Raw genomic sequence first — 24443 nt, 5'->3', positions numbered from 1 at the left:
AATTTTTTATTTAGAATTTTTGCATGCATATTTATAAGTAAAATCAGCCTGTATTTTTTCCTTCTACTGAAGTTGTCTAATGCAAATATCGAGACTGTACTAGTTTTGTAAATCAAGAAATTTTCCCCTTTTTTCCCATTTCTTGGAATGACTTGTATTATGTAGAAATCATCAGTTCATTGAAGGTTTATAAAACTTGTCTTAGGGATGCCTGGGTGGCTCAGTGGTTGGGCATCTGCCTTCAGCTCAGGGTGTGATCACGGGATCTCCATTGGTCCTTATCTGGCTCCCTATGGGGAGCCTGCTTCTCCCTCTGCCGGTGTCTGCCTCTGTCTCTCTGTGTTGCTCATGAATAAATAAATCTTAAAAAAAAAAAAGAATCTGGACGTGGTGCCTTTAGGGATGGGAACTTTTGACTGATTAACATTTTTAAATAGCTATGAAAATATTCATGTTTTCTATGTATTTACAGTAAAATTTGGTAATATACACTCATCTTGAAAACCATCTATTTAATGTTTCTGAATTGTGTGACTAAAATCCCTAAGTATTTGTATTTACATTTCCTTGTTTATTCTCAATAGTATTTATTCGTATCTCCTCTCTATTTGCCTTTTCAGATTATTGTTATTATTATTATATTTTAATCTTTTCAAAAAATAGTGTTTTATTTGTATTGTACCTGTATGGTGTATAGTCCATTTATTAATTTCTGCATCTTTTTAAATTTTTTACTTCTAAAATTTTATTATGAAACACTTTTAAAATACAGAATAAAAGGTTTGTACTTCAAAATGATTAAATTTTGCCATTTTTGTTTGAGACCAATTCAAAAGAAAATACTAATACATTGAAATTCCCTGTATACCCCTATGATATGACCTTTTAGCCCTTTCTAGATGTAAGACTATGTTGAATGTTACGGATTTTGTTCCTAGTTTATTTTTATAGTTTTACAAGTGCGTATGTTTATATTCATAACATATACAATTACTTTATACGTTTTTACATTTAAAATAATTGGAATAGCACTATATATTTTATTCTGAAAATGTGTTTGTTAGCCCTTCATTTTATAACTATGCTCATACAAAAAAAAAATAAAACTATGCTCATACAGTTCTTCTTTCTTTTTCTTTCTTTCTTTCTCTCTTTCTTTCTTTCTTTCTTTCTTTCTTTCTTTCTCTTTCTTTCTTCTTCTTTTAAGATTTCATTTATTTATTCATAACAGACACAGAGAGAGAGAGGCAGAGACATAGGCAAAGGGAGAAGCAGGTTCCCTGCAAGGGACCTGATCTGGACTCAATTCCAGACCCCAGGATTATGTCCTGAGCCAAAGGCAGATGCTCAACCGCTGAGCCACCCAGGCATCCCTACTTTATTTATTTTTAACTATTGCACCACACTTCAATGTGTGAATATACCACAATTTATTAATCAATTCCCTATTGGACACTTGTTTTAACATTTTCTAATATCAATAATACTGCAATAAGTCTCCTTTTAATGTAAACAAGAGTTTCTCTAAAATATGTCTCAGGGTTGTAGAGTACACAGCTTAATAGATATTGCCCAAAAGTTTTCATTAGTTTTTATATATTAACAACATTCTTTATTGTTTACAATGTCTTCTGTTATCAAGAAAATTTAAAAGTTTATAGTCACATTTGCTCATTTTTAAAAAAATTTATTCATGAGAGAGAGAGAGAGGCAGAGAGAGAAGCAGGCTCCATGCAGGGAGCCAGACGTGGGACTCGATACCCGCTCTCCAGGATCACGCCCTGGGCTGAAGGCGGCGCTAAACCGCTGAGCCACCCGGGCTGCCCACATTTACTCATTTCTTGCTATATGGTTTGTGGTTTTGTTTTAACTCAAACACAAAGCAATAAGGATCAAAGATATTAGGTTCTATTGTTGCTGGTGACCTATCTGCTATTGACCTAATTGTCATTTCTTTGTAAGCCACATATTTATTTCTCTGTAATTTATGGGGTTTTTTCCTTTACCTTGAATATTTGTAATTTTGCTCTTATATGTCCATTTATATCTATTCTACTATACATTTTAAGTTCACCTGTGGGGATGCCTAGGTGGCTCAGAGGTTGAGCATCTGCCTTTAGCTCAGGGAGTGATCCTGGACTCCTGGGATTGAGTCCCACATTGGGCTCCCTGCATGGAGTCTGCTTCTCTCTCTGCTTATGTCTCTGACTCTCTCTCTCTGTCTCTCATGAATAAATAAAATCTTAAAAAAAATAAAAAGTTCACCTTTGATATGAAAATTTATGTCTCAAATTCTAGGAAATTTTATGCCATTAATTCTTTAATTTACATCTGACATTTCCTCAATTCTCTTTCTAGAATTTTTTTTGAAGTGTATGCTTTAATTGTTAACTGATCTTTAATATTATCTAGGCATTCATTTTTGTTGAATCACTTCAGATTATTGATTTAATCACTTCAGATTATTGATTATTGATTTATTGATAGATTTTAAAATCTTGATTTAGATTTTTTTTTCTAGATAAATTCTTCTGTGCTCTCTTTCAGTTCACTAATTCTCATGTTAACTATATTAACTTGAAATGTATTGCATATTTAAGATTCTTTTGTTATCTCAATGATATACGTTTAATCTCTAATCTTCCCAAGAGTTCTTTTTGATATTCTTATTTCTGCTTGCTTTTTCTTACAATTTCTGGTTCATTTTTAATGGATATTATACCATTTACTTATTATTCTTAATCTTTTTGAGCTGATTAAGCACACTTATTTTAAAGTCTTTGTCAAACTCCTACATTATATTAAATTTGATCTGGAATTAAGTATGTTTCAATTGGTAATTTAAGTGCTTATCTTTTTTTGCCAGTAGAATTATTCAAGTGTTTTTAAGTTTTAGCTTGCAAAACTAAACAATTTTGAGTATTTTGTTGTTGTTGCTGATTGTTCTGACTTTCTTTCTCTGTATTTATTCTTTCAAAATCTCTTTTACAATGACGTTTGTATTTGTTTTCTAGGGCTGCTATAACAAAGCACCACAAAATTGATGGCTTAAAACAAAATAAAGTTGTTCTCACAATTCTGGAGGCTAGAAACCCGAAGTCAAGATGTTGGCATGGCTAGGCTTCTTCTGTAGGCTCCAGGAAAGAATCCTTTCTTGACGCTTCCTAGCTGTTGGTAATTGCCAGCAATCCTTAGCATTCCTTGATTTGTAGATGCAATACTGCAATCTCTACCTCTGTCTCTACATAGCATCTTCCTGTGTATGTGTCCCTTTGCATCTTTTCCTCTTATAAGGACACAGGTGATTGGATTTACAGCCCACATAATCCAGTATGACCTCATCTTAATTTCACTAATTCAAAGACTTATTTCCAAATAAAATCATATGCTGAGATCATGGGTAGATGTGAAATTTTGATGGACACCATTCAATTCAATCCAAGAGTGATGAATACCACCTCATGAATTAAAGCATTCAATCTGGATCTGATCTCTTGACTTCCTAAAAGTATTTTATTTTCTTTTTGGAAGCTGATCACCTAGAAACCACTGCACATTTCTAGGTTTAAAGGCTTTGCATTTAGGCTTTGCTCTCAGCTCTGTTTATTTCTTTATGTTTATTCTTTATGTTTCTGTTCAATTTCTAGTTCAGGAAAACTAGATATGCTAGATAACGTTTTTATTATCTTTGAACCCAGATATATCCCTTCGGAATATAAAAATTATATTGTATCTACTGTTCTTATTTGAAATAGGAAATATATCAGTACATAACTTATCAAATTATTTATCAGGGTTTTATTTACTTTATTTGAAGTTACATTGTCCTTTTCCTTAATTCTGAGTTCACTAATTTTCAGTCTTTTAAAAAACATATATACATTTAAAGGCCTAAATACACATTTGAGTACTGGCGTAGCTTTGTCCCACAAGTTTTCCTATGACAGGAGTTCTAGTCATTTTATTATTTGTATTAGAACTTATTCTTTGACCTATGAGTAATTTCAAATGTGAGGCTTTGGCAAAATTTTATCATGGGTTTCTAACTGCATTACATTATGGACAGAAAATAGTGGTTATATATATATTATCAACACTTTTTTTTAACTTTGTGGCATTGGACTTAGTTGTAATAAGTGCTTCTTATAGGCCTGAGAAAAATATATATTCTCTTGGTTGGGCTTTTTAAAATTGTTATGTATTAGATAACTCTTGTACAATTTGGTGGTTCAAAATTTTCTCTATCATCAATGATTTTTTTGTCTATATTTTCTATTCACCTGTTTGGAAAGTGTGTTGAAATTTTCCACTCTGATTTAGATTTCTTGTAATTTTGTAAATTTTTTGTTTTATATATTCAAGATTATGTTAATAGATATACATGGGTTGATGGCTGTTACATATTATTGATAAAATGTTTCTTTGGGGGATCCCTGGGTGGCACAGTGGTTTGGTGCCTGCCTTTGGCCCAGGGCACGACCCTGGAGACCCGGGATTGAATCTCACGTTGGGCTCCCAGTGCATGGAGCCTGCTTCTCCCTCTGCCTATGTCTCTGCCTCTCTCTCTTTCTCTCTCTGTGACTATCATAAAAAAAAAATGTTTCTTTGATTACTAAGTAACATTCTTCTTTATTAATCATTTTTCATTATTTATTTATTTATTTATTTATTTATTTATTTATTTATTTATTTTTAAAGTAGGATCCATGCCCAGAATGGAACCCAATGCAGGGTTTGAACTCACAACCCTGAGAACAAGACCTGAGCTGAAATCAAGAGTTGGAACTTAACTGACTGAGCCAACCAGGTGCCCCAATCCTTTTCAATTTAAATTCTATTTTGTCTCACAGTCATTAATATAACCACAGAAATTTGATTTTAATATATGTCTGGTATATCTTTTCTGACCTTCATCTTTAGCCTTTCTTCATATTATATTTTGTAGGCAGTGTCTTACAAATAGCATATAGCTAGAATTTTGAAAACATTGAAATTCATGTGAAGTCATTATCTTTTTAAGAAGCAAATTCATTTGCTTTACATTTATTGTGAAACTTGGTATACTTAGGCTTATATTTTCAAATTATTTTGTGTGTTTTTATTTTCCTATTTCTTACTTCCATTTAATTTTCCTTAATCTTTTTCTTCTTTTCTATTGGCGTCAAGTAAATATAAGTGGCCATCCTTTTAGCCTTACATTTTTGGCAAAATTTAAAGTTAATCAGCATTTCTGTTCTTAAGAACTATAAAAGACTCCTAGATTTTACCTGGATTTTAAGCTAACAGGCTAGCCTGCCACAGTTGCATGGATACTGGTTCAAGATACAAGACTTCCATGTCAGAGACAAAGGACTTTTTTACTCACAGTACAGAAATCAGCAAAAGCTGCGAGTTCAGGCTGGTTTTCCTTAATCTTCAAGTCCCAAAGGAATCCCATGGTGAAAGACCTATGTGGACCTTGTGCACACAATGGGTTTGGATCACAGCTGAGAAATCCTGAGTTTAGGAAATCCCATTCTTTTAAATGGGCTACAAGCAAATCTGCCAACCTTTGACCTAGAGAGAGTTATTATTTTTATCATCCTAGACAGCAAACTCTAGAGATAGGAAAACATCATCTATATCTTCCAAGGTCATTTACTATTCAAACGTCCTTGAAAAGATAGTTCAAAAAAAAGCCTCTGCTAACAAGGTATGCAGAAATGTAAGAGACCCATGGAGAACTGTCTACTAACAATATCCACCTCCTGTTTCTACACAATATTTATATGTGGTGAATTTTCTCATGAGTACACTACTTTATCGGCCACTCCAATTAATCTGACTGATAGAGGATGGTACCAAATATAATTATTTTGTCTGAAATAGCATTTAATTAAGGCTACTATCAAAATGAATCTTGGCAGCAGGTTGAGGCCAATCTACACTAGTGATCCTCAGGGTTTTTCGACTGTGAATCAAACCCATTGCATACACAGTATGTGCTTGGGCCCACCTTCACATTACCCCTGTAGAGCTATAGGGGAACAGAGAACTGATGAAAACATGAATCTCATGTTGTCTGCTCTCTTCACAGTTCTCCACATATATCATTTTACTAATCAAGATAAGAAATGTGTGGGAAATATCAGAAAGGGAGACAGAACATAAAGACTCCTAACTCTGGGAAACGAACTAGGGGTGGTGGAAGGGGAGGAGGGCGGGGGGTGGGGGTGAATGGGTGACGGGCACTGAGGGGGGCACTTGACGGGATGAGCACTGGGTGTTATTCTGTATGTTGGTAAATTGAACACCAATAAAAAAATAATTTATTTAAAAAAAAAGATAAGACCTTAGAATGTTTTAAACAATGCTAAATTGTTTTTTAGTAAATGAATTTTTGTACTGCTTCGTCAGGAGAAATTAATACAAATTTAAACAAAATTCAGGTTTCCAAATGAAAAAGAATATGAAAATAGAGCAAAATGGAAGCATTTCGTTAAAAAACACATTAATATTATCTTGAGTTTTGTTTAAAATCAGACTTATATTAACAAAAGAATAAGCCTTTATGAAGACTATTGTGTCAGCAAAATTTAATAGAGGAAAAATATCATTTTGAAAAATAGAGGTAGATGTGAAAGGAAGTAAAGATTCAGGCTAGTAAGGTGTAAAAATGAGGTAAGATGAAATGGGAATGCTTTAGAGAGTAATTTAATTTAGATAGGTAGTTTATGTACAGCTATTACTTTCAATAATGTATTGATTGCAACCAATTTAGCAAAGATCACTTAAAAAGGCAAGTCATCCATGCTTATATTTAACAAGTACTTTGAGTATAGTGAGAATATAAGATTCTATGTATAAATGAGTAATAAATATATAGTATTAGCATATATTCTGGAAACACAGTCAAAGGTAGTCTGTGTACCTGACAAAGAAAATGCTATACATGAATAGTGCCACTTTATGTACAGGCTGTGCTTAGAAAGTAATTCTTTAAAAAATTTATTATCTTTACCTGAAGTTGGTAGAATCATATATCCTGCATGCCCCTGACTCACCACATTTCAACATTCCCCAATGTAAACATGTAGAATCCACTAAAGCTCCAAAATAAATAGGTGCAGGAATTCCAGCTACAATTAAAGAAGGGAGAAAGAAAAATCCATCAACAAGGTAAGAATTAAAGCACATTATTTTGTTTGAAAACATTTTAATTTTCTCTATTTGTAGAACAAATAAAGTTTAACAAAATATGAATAAAATGATTTAAATTTATTTTTAGAAATCAGAAGTTACTTTTACTATAAAGTTTCCAAATTATAAAGGATAAGTAATGTGATGGATAAATGCAACATAAACATTATTGATATAGAAAAACATTGAATTAATGATTCTTTATATTTTTCCTGCATTTTTCTGGACCAATCACATGTACATTTTACTTTAACAAAGCATTTTGTTGTTGTTGTTCATTTGCTTTTCAAATCTTCTAATAGATAAAAAGTAGAATTAAGTTCAGATAGATCTTTTTTAAGTAAAAGGGGGAAGTTCTCTATTTCTTCTTGTACCTCATTCTCATACAAATTACAAAGTGCTATAAGCAGAAGGGATATTTGCTAGACTGTTACTTCAAGAGTATGATTTAATTTTCTTAGTATTTAATAATGTTTTGATATGATGTTGGAAAAATTACTATTTTTACCAAATACTCTTGTGCAAAATGTATGTAACCCCACACCAAGAGACTTCTCTTCAGGCTTGATACACCTAAAAACAAAAGGTAAATTCATAAATAAAATAAAAGTAGAGCTTTAAACTTTGTCATGGTTTCATGGTTTCTTTAAAAACTATATGCAAGTAACACACTGGGGACCAGATTTTTTTTTTTTTTTTTTTTTTTTTTGCATGCTCAGGTCTTGGTTATCCAAGGTCTAATTATTCAGCCTATAGCCTACACAGGACCTCTACTTCTGGTCCTTGGCATTTACCCATCATTTTTGCTCATTCATTTCTATCAGAGAGTTATCAAAGAAGAAAGTATGTCATATCAATTTCTACCCCAATATCCACTTATTGAAGTGGTAGTTCTTGATTAAATCTTTAGCCTAAAACAAAAATGATGCAACCCTAGCTGTATTTAACTTATTTATGTTGACAAAATACAGAAAAGCTGAGAATGTATATAAGTAAATTTAAGGCAGAAAGAGACTAAAAATTTTCAAAGGGATGTGGTCAAGAAATCCAAAGCAAATATATTTTAAATGATTTGGTATCATTTCAAGAGTCACACAGAAATCTCCATTCTCTCCAAAAATTCCCCCACTTTTGCACTGTTGCTTGAAATTCCTATAGAAATGAAGACTATAATTCCCCACTGGACTTTTTTTGTGTCCCACTCCAGCATCAGCATGATTAGCTATATAAAAATTATAATTTTTAATTATAGTTCCACTATATTCCCTTCCTTTCCCTGATTAATTCAAAGCTGAGAAAATAAAAGCAGCTTTCTTCACAAAAGCATGCAATACATTTTTAGCATGTCAATAAAATGACAGTACATTTTCTCAATGTAAGTGTTTTAGTATAAAATTTGAAAAAATCTCATAAGTTGATCTAGACATTATCTTCCTGATGCATAGGTTATTTAGACAACATCAATGATTTTACTTAGAAGTTAAGAAAAGCCAGAAAGACCTATCATGATCCTCTTGGTCCCATGGTTTCCATTTAATACAGAGAATAGGGCATTTCAACTTTACTGAAGAATTTTTTCTTTCCCATTTATCTCTCACAGAAGCATGAAATACTATAGTGAAGAAATTATTTAACTGTTTAAGCAGTTTAAACTGTTCTATGAACTTTATCATTGATAGTCATTGATAATAATGTCAATGTCTAGAATCCAAGAATCAGAAAAATTAGCATACAAATCATGAGAAAATGCTGAGAAAAATTGAAATCATTTTTCAGGTTGGCAGAATAGCATTGATGTTTCACCCTCTACCATCATGGTAGGAGATCCCGGGGAGATTCCGCAAAAATAGAAACACAAGTAATACTAATAAAAATCCAGTGGTTAACGTCCACCATATGACCCTGGCAAGTGATGGGGGAAGATAATAGAGATGTGAAGAGAGCCTGATTAGATACTTATTTTATTAGGGGGTAGATATTAATACTGAAAAGTTTTGAAAGTAAAACATTAATGTGGTTAAGAATTTCAATAATCAGGTTAACTATTTGAACTGCTTTCAAAGAAGCAGAACATCCAATATATACAGTAGTTCCCCCTTATCTGTGGTTTCACTTTCTATGCTTTGCATTAACCCACAGTCAACTAGAGTCCAGAAGCAGATGGTCCACCTGCTGGCATATCATTGGAAGATCAAAAGCAGCTGAATACTACAATCCCTGTATCACAATGCCTACTTCATTCAACTTCTTTCATCTCATCATGTAGGCATTTTATCATCTCATATCATTACAAGAAGAAAAAGGGTAAGTATAGTGCAATGAGATATTTTTATAGAGTGAGAGAGACCACATGCACTTAACTTTCATTAAAGTATATTGTTTCAATTGTTCCATTTTATTATTAGTTATTGTTGTTAATCTGTTGCTGTGTCACATTTGTAAATTAGACTATATCATAGCTATGTATATATAGGAAAAAATATAATATGTGTAGGGTTTGGTACTATCCCTGGTTTCAGAACTAAGAAATGAATATAATTCCTTGAAAGAAATAACTAAAAGATAAAGAAGAGAATTAAGTGACGCTAATAACAGAAGTATAATGATCAAAAGCACATTTGCATCCTATAATATAGTCTCTAAATACATAAATTTAAAAACTGACAGTATTATAGGGGGAAATGCATCAACAATATTTAAAGATTTTAACACCTATGTCTGAAAAACTGATGAGTTACATTTACAAAATTTTGGTAACACAATGCTTTACTGCAATCCAAGAGATATGGGAACTGTAAACCCCAAATGCAGAAGTAACTCATTCTTTTCAGAAACTCATGAAATACTTAAAAAATGCACTAGACCCCAATGAAAGCTTCAATATCCCATCTCCCCAACCTGTTATCTTTCATATCATGTTCTCTGAATATAAAAATCAATAACAATAATAAAAGAATAAGTATAGAAAGTTCTTATAGATGTGATATATATTATATAACACATTAATAAATAAACTTTGGTCTAGCGGGGCAAATAATAAAAGAAACCACAAAATAGTTAGAAATAAACCTCACAGAAAATGCTAGTTGAGGCATAGCTAAGGTAATACTTGAAACGAAATGTATAGCCTTATACAGTACAGAATGAAAATAGTGATCTAAGTATTAAACTCAAATCATTGGATAAAGAACTACAGAGCAAGTCTAAAAGCAAAAAAAAAATTAAGAAGAGCAGAAATACATGAAATAAAGATTAACAAAACTAAAACCTGATTATTTTTAAAATATTTTATTTATTTATTCATGAGAGACACAGAAAGAGAGAGAGGCAGAGACATAGGCAGAGGAGAAGTAGGCTTCATGCAGGAAACCCAGTGTGGAACTCGATCCTGGGACTCGAGGATCACAGCTTGAGCCAAAGGCAGATGCTCAACCATTGAGCCACCCAGGCTTCCCTAAAACCTGATTCTTCAAAAGAAGAAAAATAGAAAAGCCTCTGCAACAATGATCAATAAAAAATAAAAAAGAGGAAATAAGCAAAACACCTAATAAAACAGGGAAAACCTTTCAGATACATCAGAGTATCAGAATGATAAAATAATATTATAAATATCTATGTACTAACAAGCATACAACAGGTATAAGTAGAAATTGAAAGTGTGAATAGGCACTAACACTGAATAAATGGAAATCATAATGAAATATCACTGTCCTAATGAGCCCAACATGTAAACACTTTTATAGGTGCATTTATATAACTTTTAACAGCCAGATATTTAATATAAATAGTTTCAGAAATTAAAATATAGAAAATTTATCAATTCATTTTTGGGGGCCTCAAATGATTCCAAATAAAAAAAAGAATAAAAAATAGGTCTTTATTGCTTATCAACATAGATATAACAATTTAAATAAAGTATTATTTAAACAAACCAAATCATATATGAAACATACTGTAACTGGGGCACCAAGGTAGCTCAGTAGGTTAAGCATCCTTCTTCTGATTTTAGCTTGGGTCAGGGTCTCAGGATTGTGAGATTGGGCCCCTCATCAGGCTCCATGCTCAGCAGGGAGTCTGCTTGAGATTATCTCTCTCCCTCTCTCCCTGCCCCTCCCCTCTTCAAATAAATAAATAAAATCTTTTAAAAATATACCATAACTATGGTTTTTCTCATCCATGCAAACAGTTCAACATAAAAAGCTACCACTTAATTTTACTACACTAAAAACACTACGCAGAAAAGTTACAAAGTCATAGATGCAGAAAAATACATTTAATAAAGTTTAATACATATTTCATTAGTAAAGACTTAGAAACTAGATGAAAACTATATACTGAAAATCTATAGCAAGTCTCATAATGGAAAAAGTTGTATGGCTTCCATTAAGATTAGAAAAGTACAAGAATACTCACTATCACCACTATTGTTTAATAGAGTTTTGGTCTACGTTGATGCTATAAGAAAATTTCAAAAGTCTAAGATGTGTAAGGCTTAGAAGTGAAGAGATAAAACTCTCCATATTTGCACATATTTATATATAAAAAGCCTAACAAAATAAACAACTACTAGAATAAGAAAAGTTGCTGGATTATAAACTTTAAAAAATTAACAACATTCCTCTAAATCAACAATAATCAACTAGAAAATATAAAATAGTACCACTTACAATCACAAATATTTACATACCTGTATGTATCCATAAAAATATATCCATATCTCTGTGTGGACTGATATATGTGGATATGAATATATTTATTATTATAAATGACATAATTTCATATGTATGTATACATTTGTATATACATGTGTATATTATCTATAGAAGAAAAGTTAAATAAATGGAAAGATTTGATTTTCACAAATATTTGATGCCAGATTTTCTCCAAATAATCTATGGAATCCACACAAACTCCATCAAAATTCCTATGTGAGCATAAGGATCCATACATCAGTAGCTAAATCAATTTGTGAAGAAAAGAATAAAGAAAGAGCAAAGGTGTTGGGGTGGGTGGGTAAAGAAGAGTTTATCATATGACATATTAACATATACCATGTCAAAGTAAGACAATCAATATGGTACTGTATGAAAACAAACAAAACTGTAAAATAAGCATAAAAGTGAAAATTGACTCATGTAATATTAAAAACTGGAGATATGGTAAAGGTAGCACCACAAATCAACAGAGAAGGGACCTCTTATTTATATTGATGCTGGAAAAACTGCTTTATTATATGGAAAAAAATAACACTGAATAACTATCTCCCTTGCATCATACATAAAGATAGACTTGAGATGGTTTAAAGAACCATATGTAAAAGGTGAAGCTGTAAAGCTATTAGGATAAAATTTAGGGGAATATTTTTATAAATTAGGAGCATAAAAACACTTTTAAAATGTGACTCTCCAATACATAAACCCTAAAGTAAGAAAATTATTAGATTTCAGTACAATAAAATTTAAGATTTAAGTTCATAAAAGATGCTTTGGAGAAATTTTAAAAAGATGAGAGAGGAGGAGATAATTGTATCATGTAAACAAATATTACATTAATATTTATAATTTAGTGGTGACTGGGTGGCTTCGCTAGTTTGGTGTCTGCCTTTACTCAGGTCATGATCTCAGGGTCTTGGGATCAAGCCCCACATCTGGCTCCTCACTCAGTGGGGAGTCTGCTTCTTCCTCTCCCTCTACCGCTACCACCTGCTCATGCTCTCTTTTGGTCTATCTCAAATAAATAAATGAAATATTTAAAAACTTAATATTTATAATTTAGACAGCAATCAGCAAAATCACCAAGAAAAATATAAGAAATATAATACAAAATGGGCAAAGAAAGTCAATAAACATCTTGAATCAGAAGCCTAAATAGCTATTAAAAGTTTGAAGAGATACTTAAATATACTGAATTAGGAAATCGCATATTAAAACATCAGTGAGCTACCATTTTACACGTGTTGGAGTAGTCAACATCAGAAAGTAAGATAATTCCAAGTGTTAGTGAGGCTGTAAGGAGGTAGGAACTCCCATGTAGTGAAGGTGTGAGATAACTCGTAAGTACTAGTAGTACTTGGTGAGTTTATCTATGCCTATACCTTATGAACCAAAGCATATATAAATATAGCACAATACCTCCTTGTGTGAATATAAAAACACAAACTCACAAAAAATATTAGCATTTCACAGAGGATAATCCATATTTATCATTTTAATGTGGGTGACTATGATAAGAGGGAGTGAAAAATAGAATGAAAAAAGCAAAAATAAAACAAGAATAAAAACTTATCCTAGCCTATAAGGATAATGTGCTATGGACTGAGAATTGCAATTATCTTAACTCTGCTTCAAAGTTCCAGTAAAATATGAAGAAGAGATAAAAATGCACATTTTGCTTAGTAGGAATGTTTATGATTGTTTTCTAGGCATGCAAAACGCTGGAACTGAATGCACACATGTGTACTACACCAAGTCTGAATCCTAGCTCTGCAGTTTCCTAGTTTTAGAAAGTCCTTCATCATTTGTATCTCATGATAGCCTTGTAAAAAAAGTTGAGTATTTATTATTATGCCTATTTGTTTTTTAAAAAATGAAGCTAAGAAAAATCAAGTGACCTGTTTATGCCCTGTAGATAATAAGTGGTGACACCAAGGTTTCTTTTTTTTTTTTTTTTAATTTTTATTTATTTATGATAGTTACAGAGAGAGAGAGAGGCAGAGACACAGGCAGAGGGAGAAGCAGGCTCCATGCACCGGGAGCCCGATGTGGGATTCGATCCCGGGTCTCGAGGATCGCGCCCTGGGCCAAAGGCAGGCGCCAAACCGCTGCGCCACCCAGGGATCCCGACACCAAGGTTTCTGACAGCTTTACACTCTGCTGTCCTGTAGCTTGAACTGTATGAAATGACTGCTAAGTAACCACTCTTTATCTATCAAAATGACCATTTCATATGGGTTACACTAAAATGTAATGTTTCTTCTTGTGTCAACAATGAGAGGTTCACATAATTTAGCTGCAAAAAATAAGGCAGGAAAGATAAAGAGGGAAATGCTAAAAGATGAATTTCATATCCCTAAACATCAAAATTTTATAAAATTCAACAATATCTAATATAAAATTCTTAATACATGATATAAAAGAGCACTGAATTCTTAGATAATATAGGCTTCAAGTGGCTTTTTTAGAAAAAGATACCTTAGTAAAGGACCAAGAAGGAATCCAAATAAAGAAAATTTTTGTACCTTAGAAGAACCATATATCCAGGGATCGCAGATAAAGAATAAATGAAACTGCCAATTGCTGACAAGATTAAAAAGTACTGGAGCATCATGGAACAGTCATATCCTTTGTCACACAGCCCAAGAACTGCAGATGAATTTCCTGAGGTTTGAATGCAGCTACAATTTTGGAACACCTATCAAAAAATAATATATTATCCTATTTAAGAAAGTAAAATTTTGAACACACATCACAAATATTTTCTACATAGCTAACTGGATCAAGATGGAGACTATTTATTCCCTTTATTCTCATCTCTATTATGGTGCTTCTCATGATTATAGCTTAAAACAAAACATGGAAGTGTGGTTTTAGAAAAATGGTATTTCTTTCTAACATATGGAGTACATTTGCAATCACTCAGCTATCCTAAAGTCATGTCTGTTAAAGACGCATACTGTTTTGCTACAACATGAAGTATGAGAAACAAAATTTGTTTTCAAATATTCAGCTGAAATATTTAGCTTTATGAATAAAGCTTTGTTTCAAAAAGTATAGTTTATTTCAAAACTGTAGTAGAGTCAATCCTTTAAAAACTCATTTTTCCAGGTTTTCTTTTTTTCTTTTTTTCAGGTTTTCATAAGAATCAAAAGTTATATTTTACTTTATTACCAACAAATTTTTAAATATTGTAAAATTTTCAGGAGAAAAAAGCAGCCTAATTCTATCCTCTTAAAAAGCTGTCAGAATGTGAAAAACACAGAAAGCACATGCATATATATATATATTTAGAAAAGGGGAAAAAAGAGAAAAAAATGGCAAAGCAATTAGCTGTGTAGCTGAGATCAAAACAACCAACTCCATCTCAATGATAAAAGTATTTCAGTCCAGAATATTTTTAAAATGAGTTATATAATAATGTCAACTGCTATGGAATTAAAGATCAGTGTCCAGTATACTCAAATAAAAATAATTAATTAAAGGATAAGAACAGTGGTCAGACACTGTGCAGGTTTAAAGTAAGATTTATGAAATAAAAGGTAAATCAAATGAACATACAGAAAAACTTTAATTTTACTTTTATGAAATGTGGACCCACTTCATGTTGGAAAGTTCCAATGCAATGCATAAAACCATGTTTTGTAAAAGAGACCGACAGAATGTGTTACCATGTTTATTCCTGTTCCAACGGATGTCTCACAACCAGCAAGACAAGCTGACATATATGACACACCATTGTTTCCACACACAGGGTCCCACATTTTAATTGGACAGTTGCAATCCTTGTTACAGTCCGCAAGGATGGTATTTTCCACATATAAATCTTGTTGTATTCTGAAATGTTTTAAAATAACGCATGGATATTGAAAGACTATTAGAACATTTCCTTATTATTTTTTCATCTTAATCCAAAATTATATTTCTTCTGACCCCCAAAATAGAAGCAGAAATCTTCCCACCTTCAATGTCTGGCCTCAGAACTGTAGCTCTGGCATAAAAAACACGTGCTTTGGTGACCACATAGCAACTTTTCGATTTACTTCAGATAAGCAAGTAGCCAATAAACAGGCATTAACTGAGTGCCTACCATATAGAAGAGGTTTTTCTAGGTATTATTAGAACACAAAAATGAAGATGACCTAATCCCTGTGGTTGATCCATATGGTAGTTAGTAATGAGAGATCTTGTGTTATGAAAGCAATCTTGAAGTTCAAAATCTGTAAGTTCAATTTGTTTTTTTTTAAATGTAAGTTCAATTTGTAATGCAGACAGTATATTTAGCTTCAGAAATCTAACTACTTGAGTAAAAAATACCTTCTTCTAGTATAATGTCCAGTAGTCATAAAATTGGCAACATATGGGCATGTGGGTGGCTCAGTGATTGAGCATCTGCCTTTGGCTCAGGTTGTGATCCTGGCGTAGTGGGATCAAGTCCTACATTAGGCTTCCACCAGGGAGCTTGCTTCTCCCTCTGCCTGTCTCTGCCTCTGTCTTTGTGTCTTTCATTAATAAATAAGTAAAATATTTTTTAAAAAATGGCAGCATAAGTTGTTGTTGACCAGTCTCCCTCCCAAGAAGACCAAGTAACAGCTATCCAGACAAGATACCATTGTTAAAATCCCAGCACTGGGGTGAGGCTAAAGCATCCCTCTGGACCATGGAGACCTAGAAGGATCACATTGGAAGAGTAAGAGGAGCTGTTACACTGTAATCAAATTGCCCCTCCCCCAGGTCAACACAATGGCACACAGAGAAGTCCCCCCTGGTCCTACTGTTTCTCCAAAGGGAAAAGAGAGCCCAAGGTAGACATTAAGTTCCCTCAGCATTGTGGGATATTTCCCAGAAGGCCCATTCAGGTATCACCTCATGAGCATCACTGAAGAATCTGTAGGCCTCCCTTATTAGGAATTAGATAAAGAAGAAGAAGGAAGACAGGGATTACAGCAACCAGCACTCAGATCTTGGCGGACTGTTTTCTCACTTGCAACCTTGTGCAAGTACAGACCCAGCCTGTAGTTCTGCTCATTCTACAGAGCTGAATGGTGGCTCCTATTGACCAAGAATCTCAGTTGGCAATTCTACTTGACTTGGGTTCCCAGTCAACAGGGCATACTGGCATTGGAGCTTGTTCAACTCCCTTATCTGAGAAAGGAAGAAAATTCACAGCCCTGCCTAACTAGTGAGTATAGCCTCCAGTCTCACTGATTTGGAAAGCCTGGCCAGAGAATGTAGGCAGCCATAGAGTCCATCCTACAGCCCTGCTCCACCTGGGAGTCAAGCTAATAGCCCTGCCCTAAGCATAACCTCTGGCCCCACCTAACCAAGGAAGCTGAACAATAACCCTGGGCAGCCTCAGAGCCCAGACTACAGCATCACCCAGGCACAGAGCCCAGCCTTTGGCCCTACCCAATTGCTGAATACAGCCTGAAGCCTTATTTAGGCAGGGAACCTAGTCAGTGACTATGCCCAATCATGGAGCAGAGGTTGCAGCCTTACCTGATGAGAGAATTTGGACCGTGATCCTGCTCAAGCAGAGAATGCAGTTTCTAGCACCACCTAGCTCTGGGATATTAGAGGCCTCTCTCCTCCAGAGAGCGTGGTTGGCAACCTTGTTCAACAGTAAAGCCCAGTAACTCCCTTGTGAAGCTCGCCCTGTGGCCCCACCTAACTTCAAGGCACAGCTTGTCACCCTTCCTGATCATAGAGCACAGCATGAGACCTTAGCTGATCAGGAACAATTGTGAGCCCAACCTATATCCCTGACCAGTGGCATCATCCTGACAGGGAATATAGTCTACAACCTACTAGTGGTCCCTTCTGACTGTGGAGCACAGCCAGAAGCCCTTCCCAATCAGAAAGCCCACCCAGTAGTCCCATTTGAATGTGCAACACAGCCAAGAATCCCAAATAGGTTGAATCCAAAAAGAAAGTATACCAAAACACATAATAATTAAACTGACAAAAGTAAAAGATGAAGAGAAAATTTTGAAATCAACAAGACAAAAATGATTTGTCACTTTAAGGGTATTTGCATAAGACTATAAGCAGATTTCTCAACAAAAACTTTGCAGGTCAGGAGAGAGTGGGATAATATATTCAACATATAGGAAGAAAAAAAAAACCCCTCTCAATCAAGAATACTATACCTGGTAAAGCTGTCCTTTAGAAATGAAAGAAACAAAGATTTCCCCAAACAAACAAAAACTGAGGAAGTACATCATTACTAAACCTGAATTACAAAAAATGCTAGAGGAAATTCTTGAAGCTGAAATAAAAGGATGGTAATTAACATCACAAAAACATGTGAATGTATAAAGTTCTAGTTTAAAGCTGAAAAACAAATGTATTATAAATAACCATAATTACAGTAACATATTGGATACACAGTGTAAACAAATGTAAATTTTAACATTAACCTAAGATACAGGGGAGGAGAAGTACAAAATAATTTCCATATGCTATCAAAGTCAAGATGGTAACATAAAATAGGATGCTATAAATATATTTTAATGTAAGCCTCAAACAAAGGAAAGAGCTATAGTAGTATACGAAATATTGTGCTAAATTTGTCAAAGTATACACCAGAGAAAGTTGTCAAATCACAAAGGAAATGCATTCATCAAGAAGATACAACAGTTGTAAATATTTATGCACCCAAAATTGAAGTACCTAAATATATAAAACAAATAACTAAAAGGAGAAATAAACAGCAATACAATAATAAAGACTTTAATACTCCACTATCAACAATGGATAGATAATCTAGACAGAGAATTAATAAGGAAATAGCAGACTTGAACGAGACTGTAGACCAACCTAAAAGACATATACAAATGCAACATATTCCATCCAATAGCAGCAGAATATATATTCTTTTTAAAAGTACAGAAAACATTTCTAGGATATATCATGTGTTAAGCCACAAAACCATTCTCAAGAAATTCAAGAAGATAGGAATTACATTAAGTATTTTTTCTGACCACAGTGATATGAAAATAGAAATCAATTAACAGGAGGAAATTTGGAAAGTTCACAAATATATGGAATTTAAACAACACACTCCTAAATGACCACTGGATCATAGAAGAAATCAAAAGGATCAAAAGGGAATAAAAAAATATTTTGACACAAACAAAAATGTAACCACAACATATCAAAATTTATAAGATACAGCAAAAGAATTTCTAGGAAGAAAGTTTATAGCAATGAACACATACATTAAAAAAAAAAAATCTCAAGTAAAAACCTAACTTTACACATCAAGGAATAGAAAAACAAAAAGAGAGACAACCTAAATAAATAAAATTATAATTTAAAGAGAAAATATTACAACCAACACCACATAAATGTGAAGGATCATAAGACAAAACTATAAATTATACACCAATAAATTGGACAACTTAGAAAAATGGATAAATTTCTAAAAACATGAAGAAATAGAAAATCTGAACAGATCAATTACTGGTAAGGAGAGCATCAAAATTACAAATGTCCCAACTAAGAACAGCCCAGCATCAGATGGTTTCCTTAGTAAATTCTATCAAACATTTAAAGAAGAATTATCACTAATCCTTCTAAAGTCTTCCAAAAAATTGAAGGGGGAAACATCCCCAAACTCATTTGTGAGGCCAGAATTATACATCAGTATAATCTGACCAAAGTCGGATGAGAAAACTACAAGAAAAGAAAACCACAGGACAAATCCCTGATGGATATAGACACAAAAATCATCAACAAAATACTGGCAAATGGGATGCTTGGGTAGCTCAGCCAACGAGCACCTGCCTTCAGCTCAGGGCATGATCCCGGTCTGGGGATCAAGTCCCGCACTGGGGTCCCTGCTAAAAGCCTGCTTCTCCCTCTGCCTATGTCTCTGCCTCTTTCTCTGTGTCTTTCGTGAATAAATAAATAAAATCTTCCAAAAAAAGAAATACTGGTGAAATGAATTCAAAAAGATCACATGTCAAGATCAAGTGGGAATTATTCCAGGGACACAAGGACATTTCTATATATACAAACCAATCAATGTGATACATCCCATTAACAAATTGAAGGATAAAAATCATATGATCATCTCAATCAATGCAAAAAGGCATTTGACAAAATTCAACATCAATTCATGATAAAAAAGAAACTCTCAACAAATTAGATACAGAAGAAATGTAACAACATATAAAAAGGACATTTATGACAAGCCCACAGCTAACATCATTCTCAATGCTGAGAAACTTTCCTCTAAGATCAGGAAAGCATAAAAATATCTACTCTATCCACTTTTATTCAAGAAGTCCTAGCCAGAGCTATTAGGCAAGACAAAAAAATAAAAGGCATTTGAAGCAGAAATGAAGAAGTGAAATTACCTCTATTTTTAGGTGACATAAATATGTATAGAAAACCTAAAGACTCTACAAAAAATGGTTAGAATTATAATCCAGTAAAGTTGCAGGATAGAAAATCAGTATACAAAAATCAATTCTGTTTCTACACACTAACAACAAACTATTAGAAGAGAAATTTCTGATAATTGCATCAAAAGAATAAAAATAAATAAATTTAGCCAAGGATGTGCAAATATATACACTGAAAACTGTAAGATATTGGTGAAAGAAATTGAAGAGGACACAAATAAATAGAAAGATATTGCATGCTCAAGGATTGGAAGAATTAATATTGCTAAAATTTCCTTGGTACCCAAGGCAATCTACAGATTTATTGAAATTGCTAAACAGATTCCAATGGCATTTTTCATAGACGTAGAAAAACAAGTCTAAAATGTGCATGGAACCACAAAAAAATAGCAAAGCAATCTTAAGAGCAAAGCAGGAGGTATCACTCTTCCTGATTTCAAACTATTTTACAAAACAATAGTAATCAAAACAGTATAGTATTAGCATAAAAAAGAGTCACCAAGATTATGGAAGAGAATAGAGAACCCAGATAAACCATGCATGTATGGTGAATTAATTTACAATAAGCCAGCTAAGAATTTACTGTGGGGAAAGGATACTCTTTTCATAAATGGTGTTGGGAAATTGGACAGCCACATGCAAAAGAATGAAACTAGACTCCTATCTTACATCTTACACAAAAAATAAAGTCAGATGGATTAAAGACTTAAATTTAAGACCTGAAACCACAGGATCCCTGGGTGGCTCAGCGGTTTAGCGCCTGCCTTTGGTCCAAGGCGCAAGTCGTGAGATTGAGTCCCACATCAGGTTCCCGGTGTGGAGCCTGCTTCTCCGTCTGCCTGTGTCTCTGCCTCTCTATGTCTATCATAAATAAATAAATAAATCTTAAAAAAAAAAAGACCTGAAACCACAAAATTCCTAGAAGAAAATATAGTGGGTGAGTTCCTTGACATTAGTCTTGGCAAGGAATTTTTGAATTGGACACCAAAAATCACAAATAACAAAAGCAAACATAAACAAATGGAACTACATGAACTAAAAAGCTTCTGGACAGCAATGGAAACCATGAACAAAATGAAAAGACACCCTATGGGGTGTCCTATGGGATGGGAGCAAATATCTACAAATCATATATATGATAAGGAATTAATATCCAAAATAAATAAAAAATGAATAAAACTCAATAACAAAAAAACAATCTGATTTTTAAATGGGCAGAGGATAATTTCTCAGCCTTTTGGCTAAGATCAAGTGTTAAAATGGGCAGAGGAACTAAATAGATAATTTTCCAAAGAAGACATACAAATGGCCAATAAGTAAATTAAAAATTTCTCAATTTCACCGATCAGAGAAATAAAAATCAAAGCCACAATGAGATATCACCTCACATCTGTTAGGATGTGTATTATCAAGTCATGAGAAAATGTTACTATGCATAATCTTTTTTTTTTTAATTTTTATTTATTTATAATAGTCACACACAGAGAGAGAGAGAGGCAGAGACATAGGCAGAAGGAGAAGCAGGCTCCATGCAGGCTCCATGCACCAGGAGCCCGACGTGGGACTCGATCCCGGGTCTCCAGGATGGCGCCCTGGGCCAAAGGCAGGCGCCAAACCGCTGTGCCACCCAGGGATCCCTATGCATAATCTTTCTATAAATTCAGATAACCCTCAAATACAAATCTAAAACTATTCAATGATAGAGACCTAACTAGACAAATGAAATGTATGAATTTACATGTGAATTAACATATTATGTGTTAGGATTCAGTTATGCTGGACTTAGGCCCATTGTGGAAACATATAAAGATGATTGAGACTATATAGTTAATTAATTTCACCCATTTATGAGAGTCCAAAATATATGGATAACATATCCCAATACAACCTAAAACTATCAGTAGTTTCTTTGATGTCCACTTTAATATCCACTAGGATATTACAAAGACAAACACACACACACACACACACACACACACACACACGTGCAGTCATAAACTCACTAACCCTATGATATGTTCCGAATCTCTTTAATAAGCCTAGAGCTGGTAGGGATAGGCTTATAACTGACAGATGGAGGAAAGATAAAGAAAGACCATGGATTGTTGTTATTAATTCCAATTAGCAAATGATCTGGTCACGGGTAACCTTTGAATAAGATATGTTATTAACTGTTCTAAATGTATGACATTCATTAGGAAACAACATACCCTTTATAAGTGGTGGTTATGCCAGCAACTGAAGTATTATCACAGATCATGAGAAAACACAAAAAATGGAGAAGATATTCAATTAAAGATAACCAGCATCCTATGTGGGCAGCTTGTTTGACAGTAATCTTGAACTTCTTCATAATTAAACCACCAGCTATATATCCAATGCATATTGGAGGTAAGTTATAAATACCTAGAGATATAAATGAAATGTTGTTTACAAGGTGATTTAGCAAAAGAACAAATATGATCTTAACTTTATTTAATATGTCTTACATAAGAAATCATTTAGCACAGTGAAGAAAGGTGAATTTTATCTCTGCTGAGTTATATATTACTACAGAGAGATTTTTAAATGCCTCTCAATGTCAAGTATATTTTGAAGACTGTTATCACTATCCTTCATTTAATTAGTTGTAGTAGGTCGTATATTTCTTGTATGCAGAGATTTGTGATCTGTATCTTTTTCTAATTGTTCAGGTAGGAGTGACAAGTCAAAGTTGACCAGTAGTTTGTGATTAATATAATTTTGCAGTTGTTTATACCCACTCTAGTTATTAAGAATTCTGAAATGAGTATCAGGTATCTGAACTTTCAACAAGCACTCTAAGTGATGTGGTTGCAGACAGTCTGGGATATTCACTTTTCAAAGCCGTAAAAAGATCTCAATAGAAACCCAAGGAGGAAGAGCACCTCTGTAGTAAATGTGTTCACAGGAAAATCAGAATGCTTGGGCTGCAAAGACACCTCAAACCACCAGGGGGCCCAAGGAACTTAGGAGAGACCTTGAATTTGTAAACTGGAGTTAAATGAGTAAACTCAGACTCCTACTAATGAGTTATCCTTGTTTCCCTTTTTACATTAATGGTTGCCTATCTGAAAATTATCTCTAATTTTTACATTCCTCAAGATTTCCACAAATATTTTGAGTAGAGAGAGAGAGCAGAAGAGAAAAAAAAGCCAGGATCTCCTGGCCTCTTTCCTTCCCTACCCTTTGTTGATTTCCCTGGAGAATGGAAGGCGGAAATGTACCAGAGACAGAAACATCTCCACATATTTCAATTTAAGAACTTCCTAGACCCATCATCACACTGTTCATCATTTCATGGTTTAAAAAAAAAAAGTGGACTACTGATACAGAGAAGAATAAACATACCAATTAGAAAGATTGCCTCTGAAGCTGATTTTCCATATTGCTGTTCCAAATACTTAGGCATGAAGGTGAACATATTAACAAATGCATTGAACTGTACAATGCTTATTAGTATGAAAAGCATGTAAATTGGGTTGCATAAAAGACTTTTCATGAACGGTAAAAAATCTGAAATGAAAAAGTGTGTGTTAAACTAGCTTGGCTTTGCATTTTAAGATCAACTTTTTCTAAAACATCAACCTCCCCTGCAAATTATATTTTTTCTGTTTATCCTACACACACTGGTTTTTGCTTTGCTTTGCTGTGTTACCTCTTGAAAGCTAGTTATACCGTTTTTGTACCTTCTGCAAGCCAGTAATACAGCTGACTGGATAGGGAGCAGAGCACAATAGTCTTACCATCACTAAGTTGTTATTGTGTTTTAAGGAAAAATGATAACATGACCAAAATATTGTCTGTATTCACACCAGTTCCTTTTGTTCCTTCTCTTTTTCCTTCCATTAATATCCTCTCTTCTCTAGAGATCAAATAGAATGAAAGATGCTTGTTCTGTTTTTTAAAGTTTAGAAGGAGATCTACTTGATAAAGTTCACACTCAAATATTGTTATTATCATTCTTGACCATTTAAAATGAAGATATAGGGATCCCTGGGTGGTGCAGCGGTTTGGCGCCTGCCTTTGGCCCAGGGTGCGATCCTGGAGACCCAGGATCGAATCCCACATCAGGCTCCCAATGCATGGAGCCTGCTTCTCCCTCTGCCTGTGTCTCTGCCTT

The 24443-nt window shown here is 33.7% G+C and overlaps 1 protein-coding gene across 8 annotated transcripts in view; it reads right to left on the bottom strand.

The window, feature by feature from the left end:
• Nucleotides 1-24443, bottom strand: part of SLCO1A2 (solute carrier organic anion transporter family member 1A2) — a 124605-nt gene that overhangs the window by 8024 nt on the left and 92138 nt on the right. For all 8 annotated transcript variants that reach the window (XM_072798771.1, XM_072798766.1, XM_072798772.1 and 5 more), the window contains 6 exons: nucleotides 23672-23836; nucleotides 22513-22708; nucleotides 15563-15728; nucleotides 14417-14589; nucleotides 7688-7752; nucleotides 7001-7118 (listed from right to left, as the gene is read on the bottom strand). In XM_072798771.1, coding sequence (XP_072654872.1) covers nucleotides 7001-7118; nucleotides 7688-7752; nucleotides 14417-14589; nucleotides 15563-15728; nucleotides 22513-22708; nucleotides 23672-23836 — 883 coding nt within the window. The remainder of the gene's footprint in view (nucleotides 1-7000; nucleotides 7119-7687; nucleotides 7753-14416; nucleotides 14590-15562; nucleotides 15729-22512; nucleotides 22709-23671; nucleotides 23837-24443) is intronic.

Source organism: Canis lupus, chromosome 25, assembly GCF_048164855.1.
Source record: "Canis lupus baileyi chromosome 25, mCanLup2.hap1, whole genome shotgun sequence".
In the NCBI taxonomy this organism is placed as follows: Eukaryota; Metazoa; Chordata; class Mammalia; order Carnivora; family Canidae; genus Canis; species Canis lupus.
Note: the sequence above shows the minus strand (reverse complement) of the source record. Positions and strands in the feature narration are given on the sequence as shown.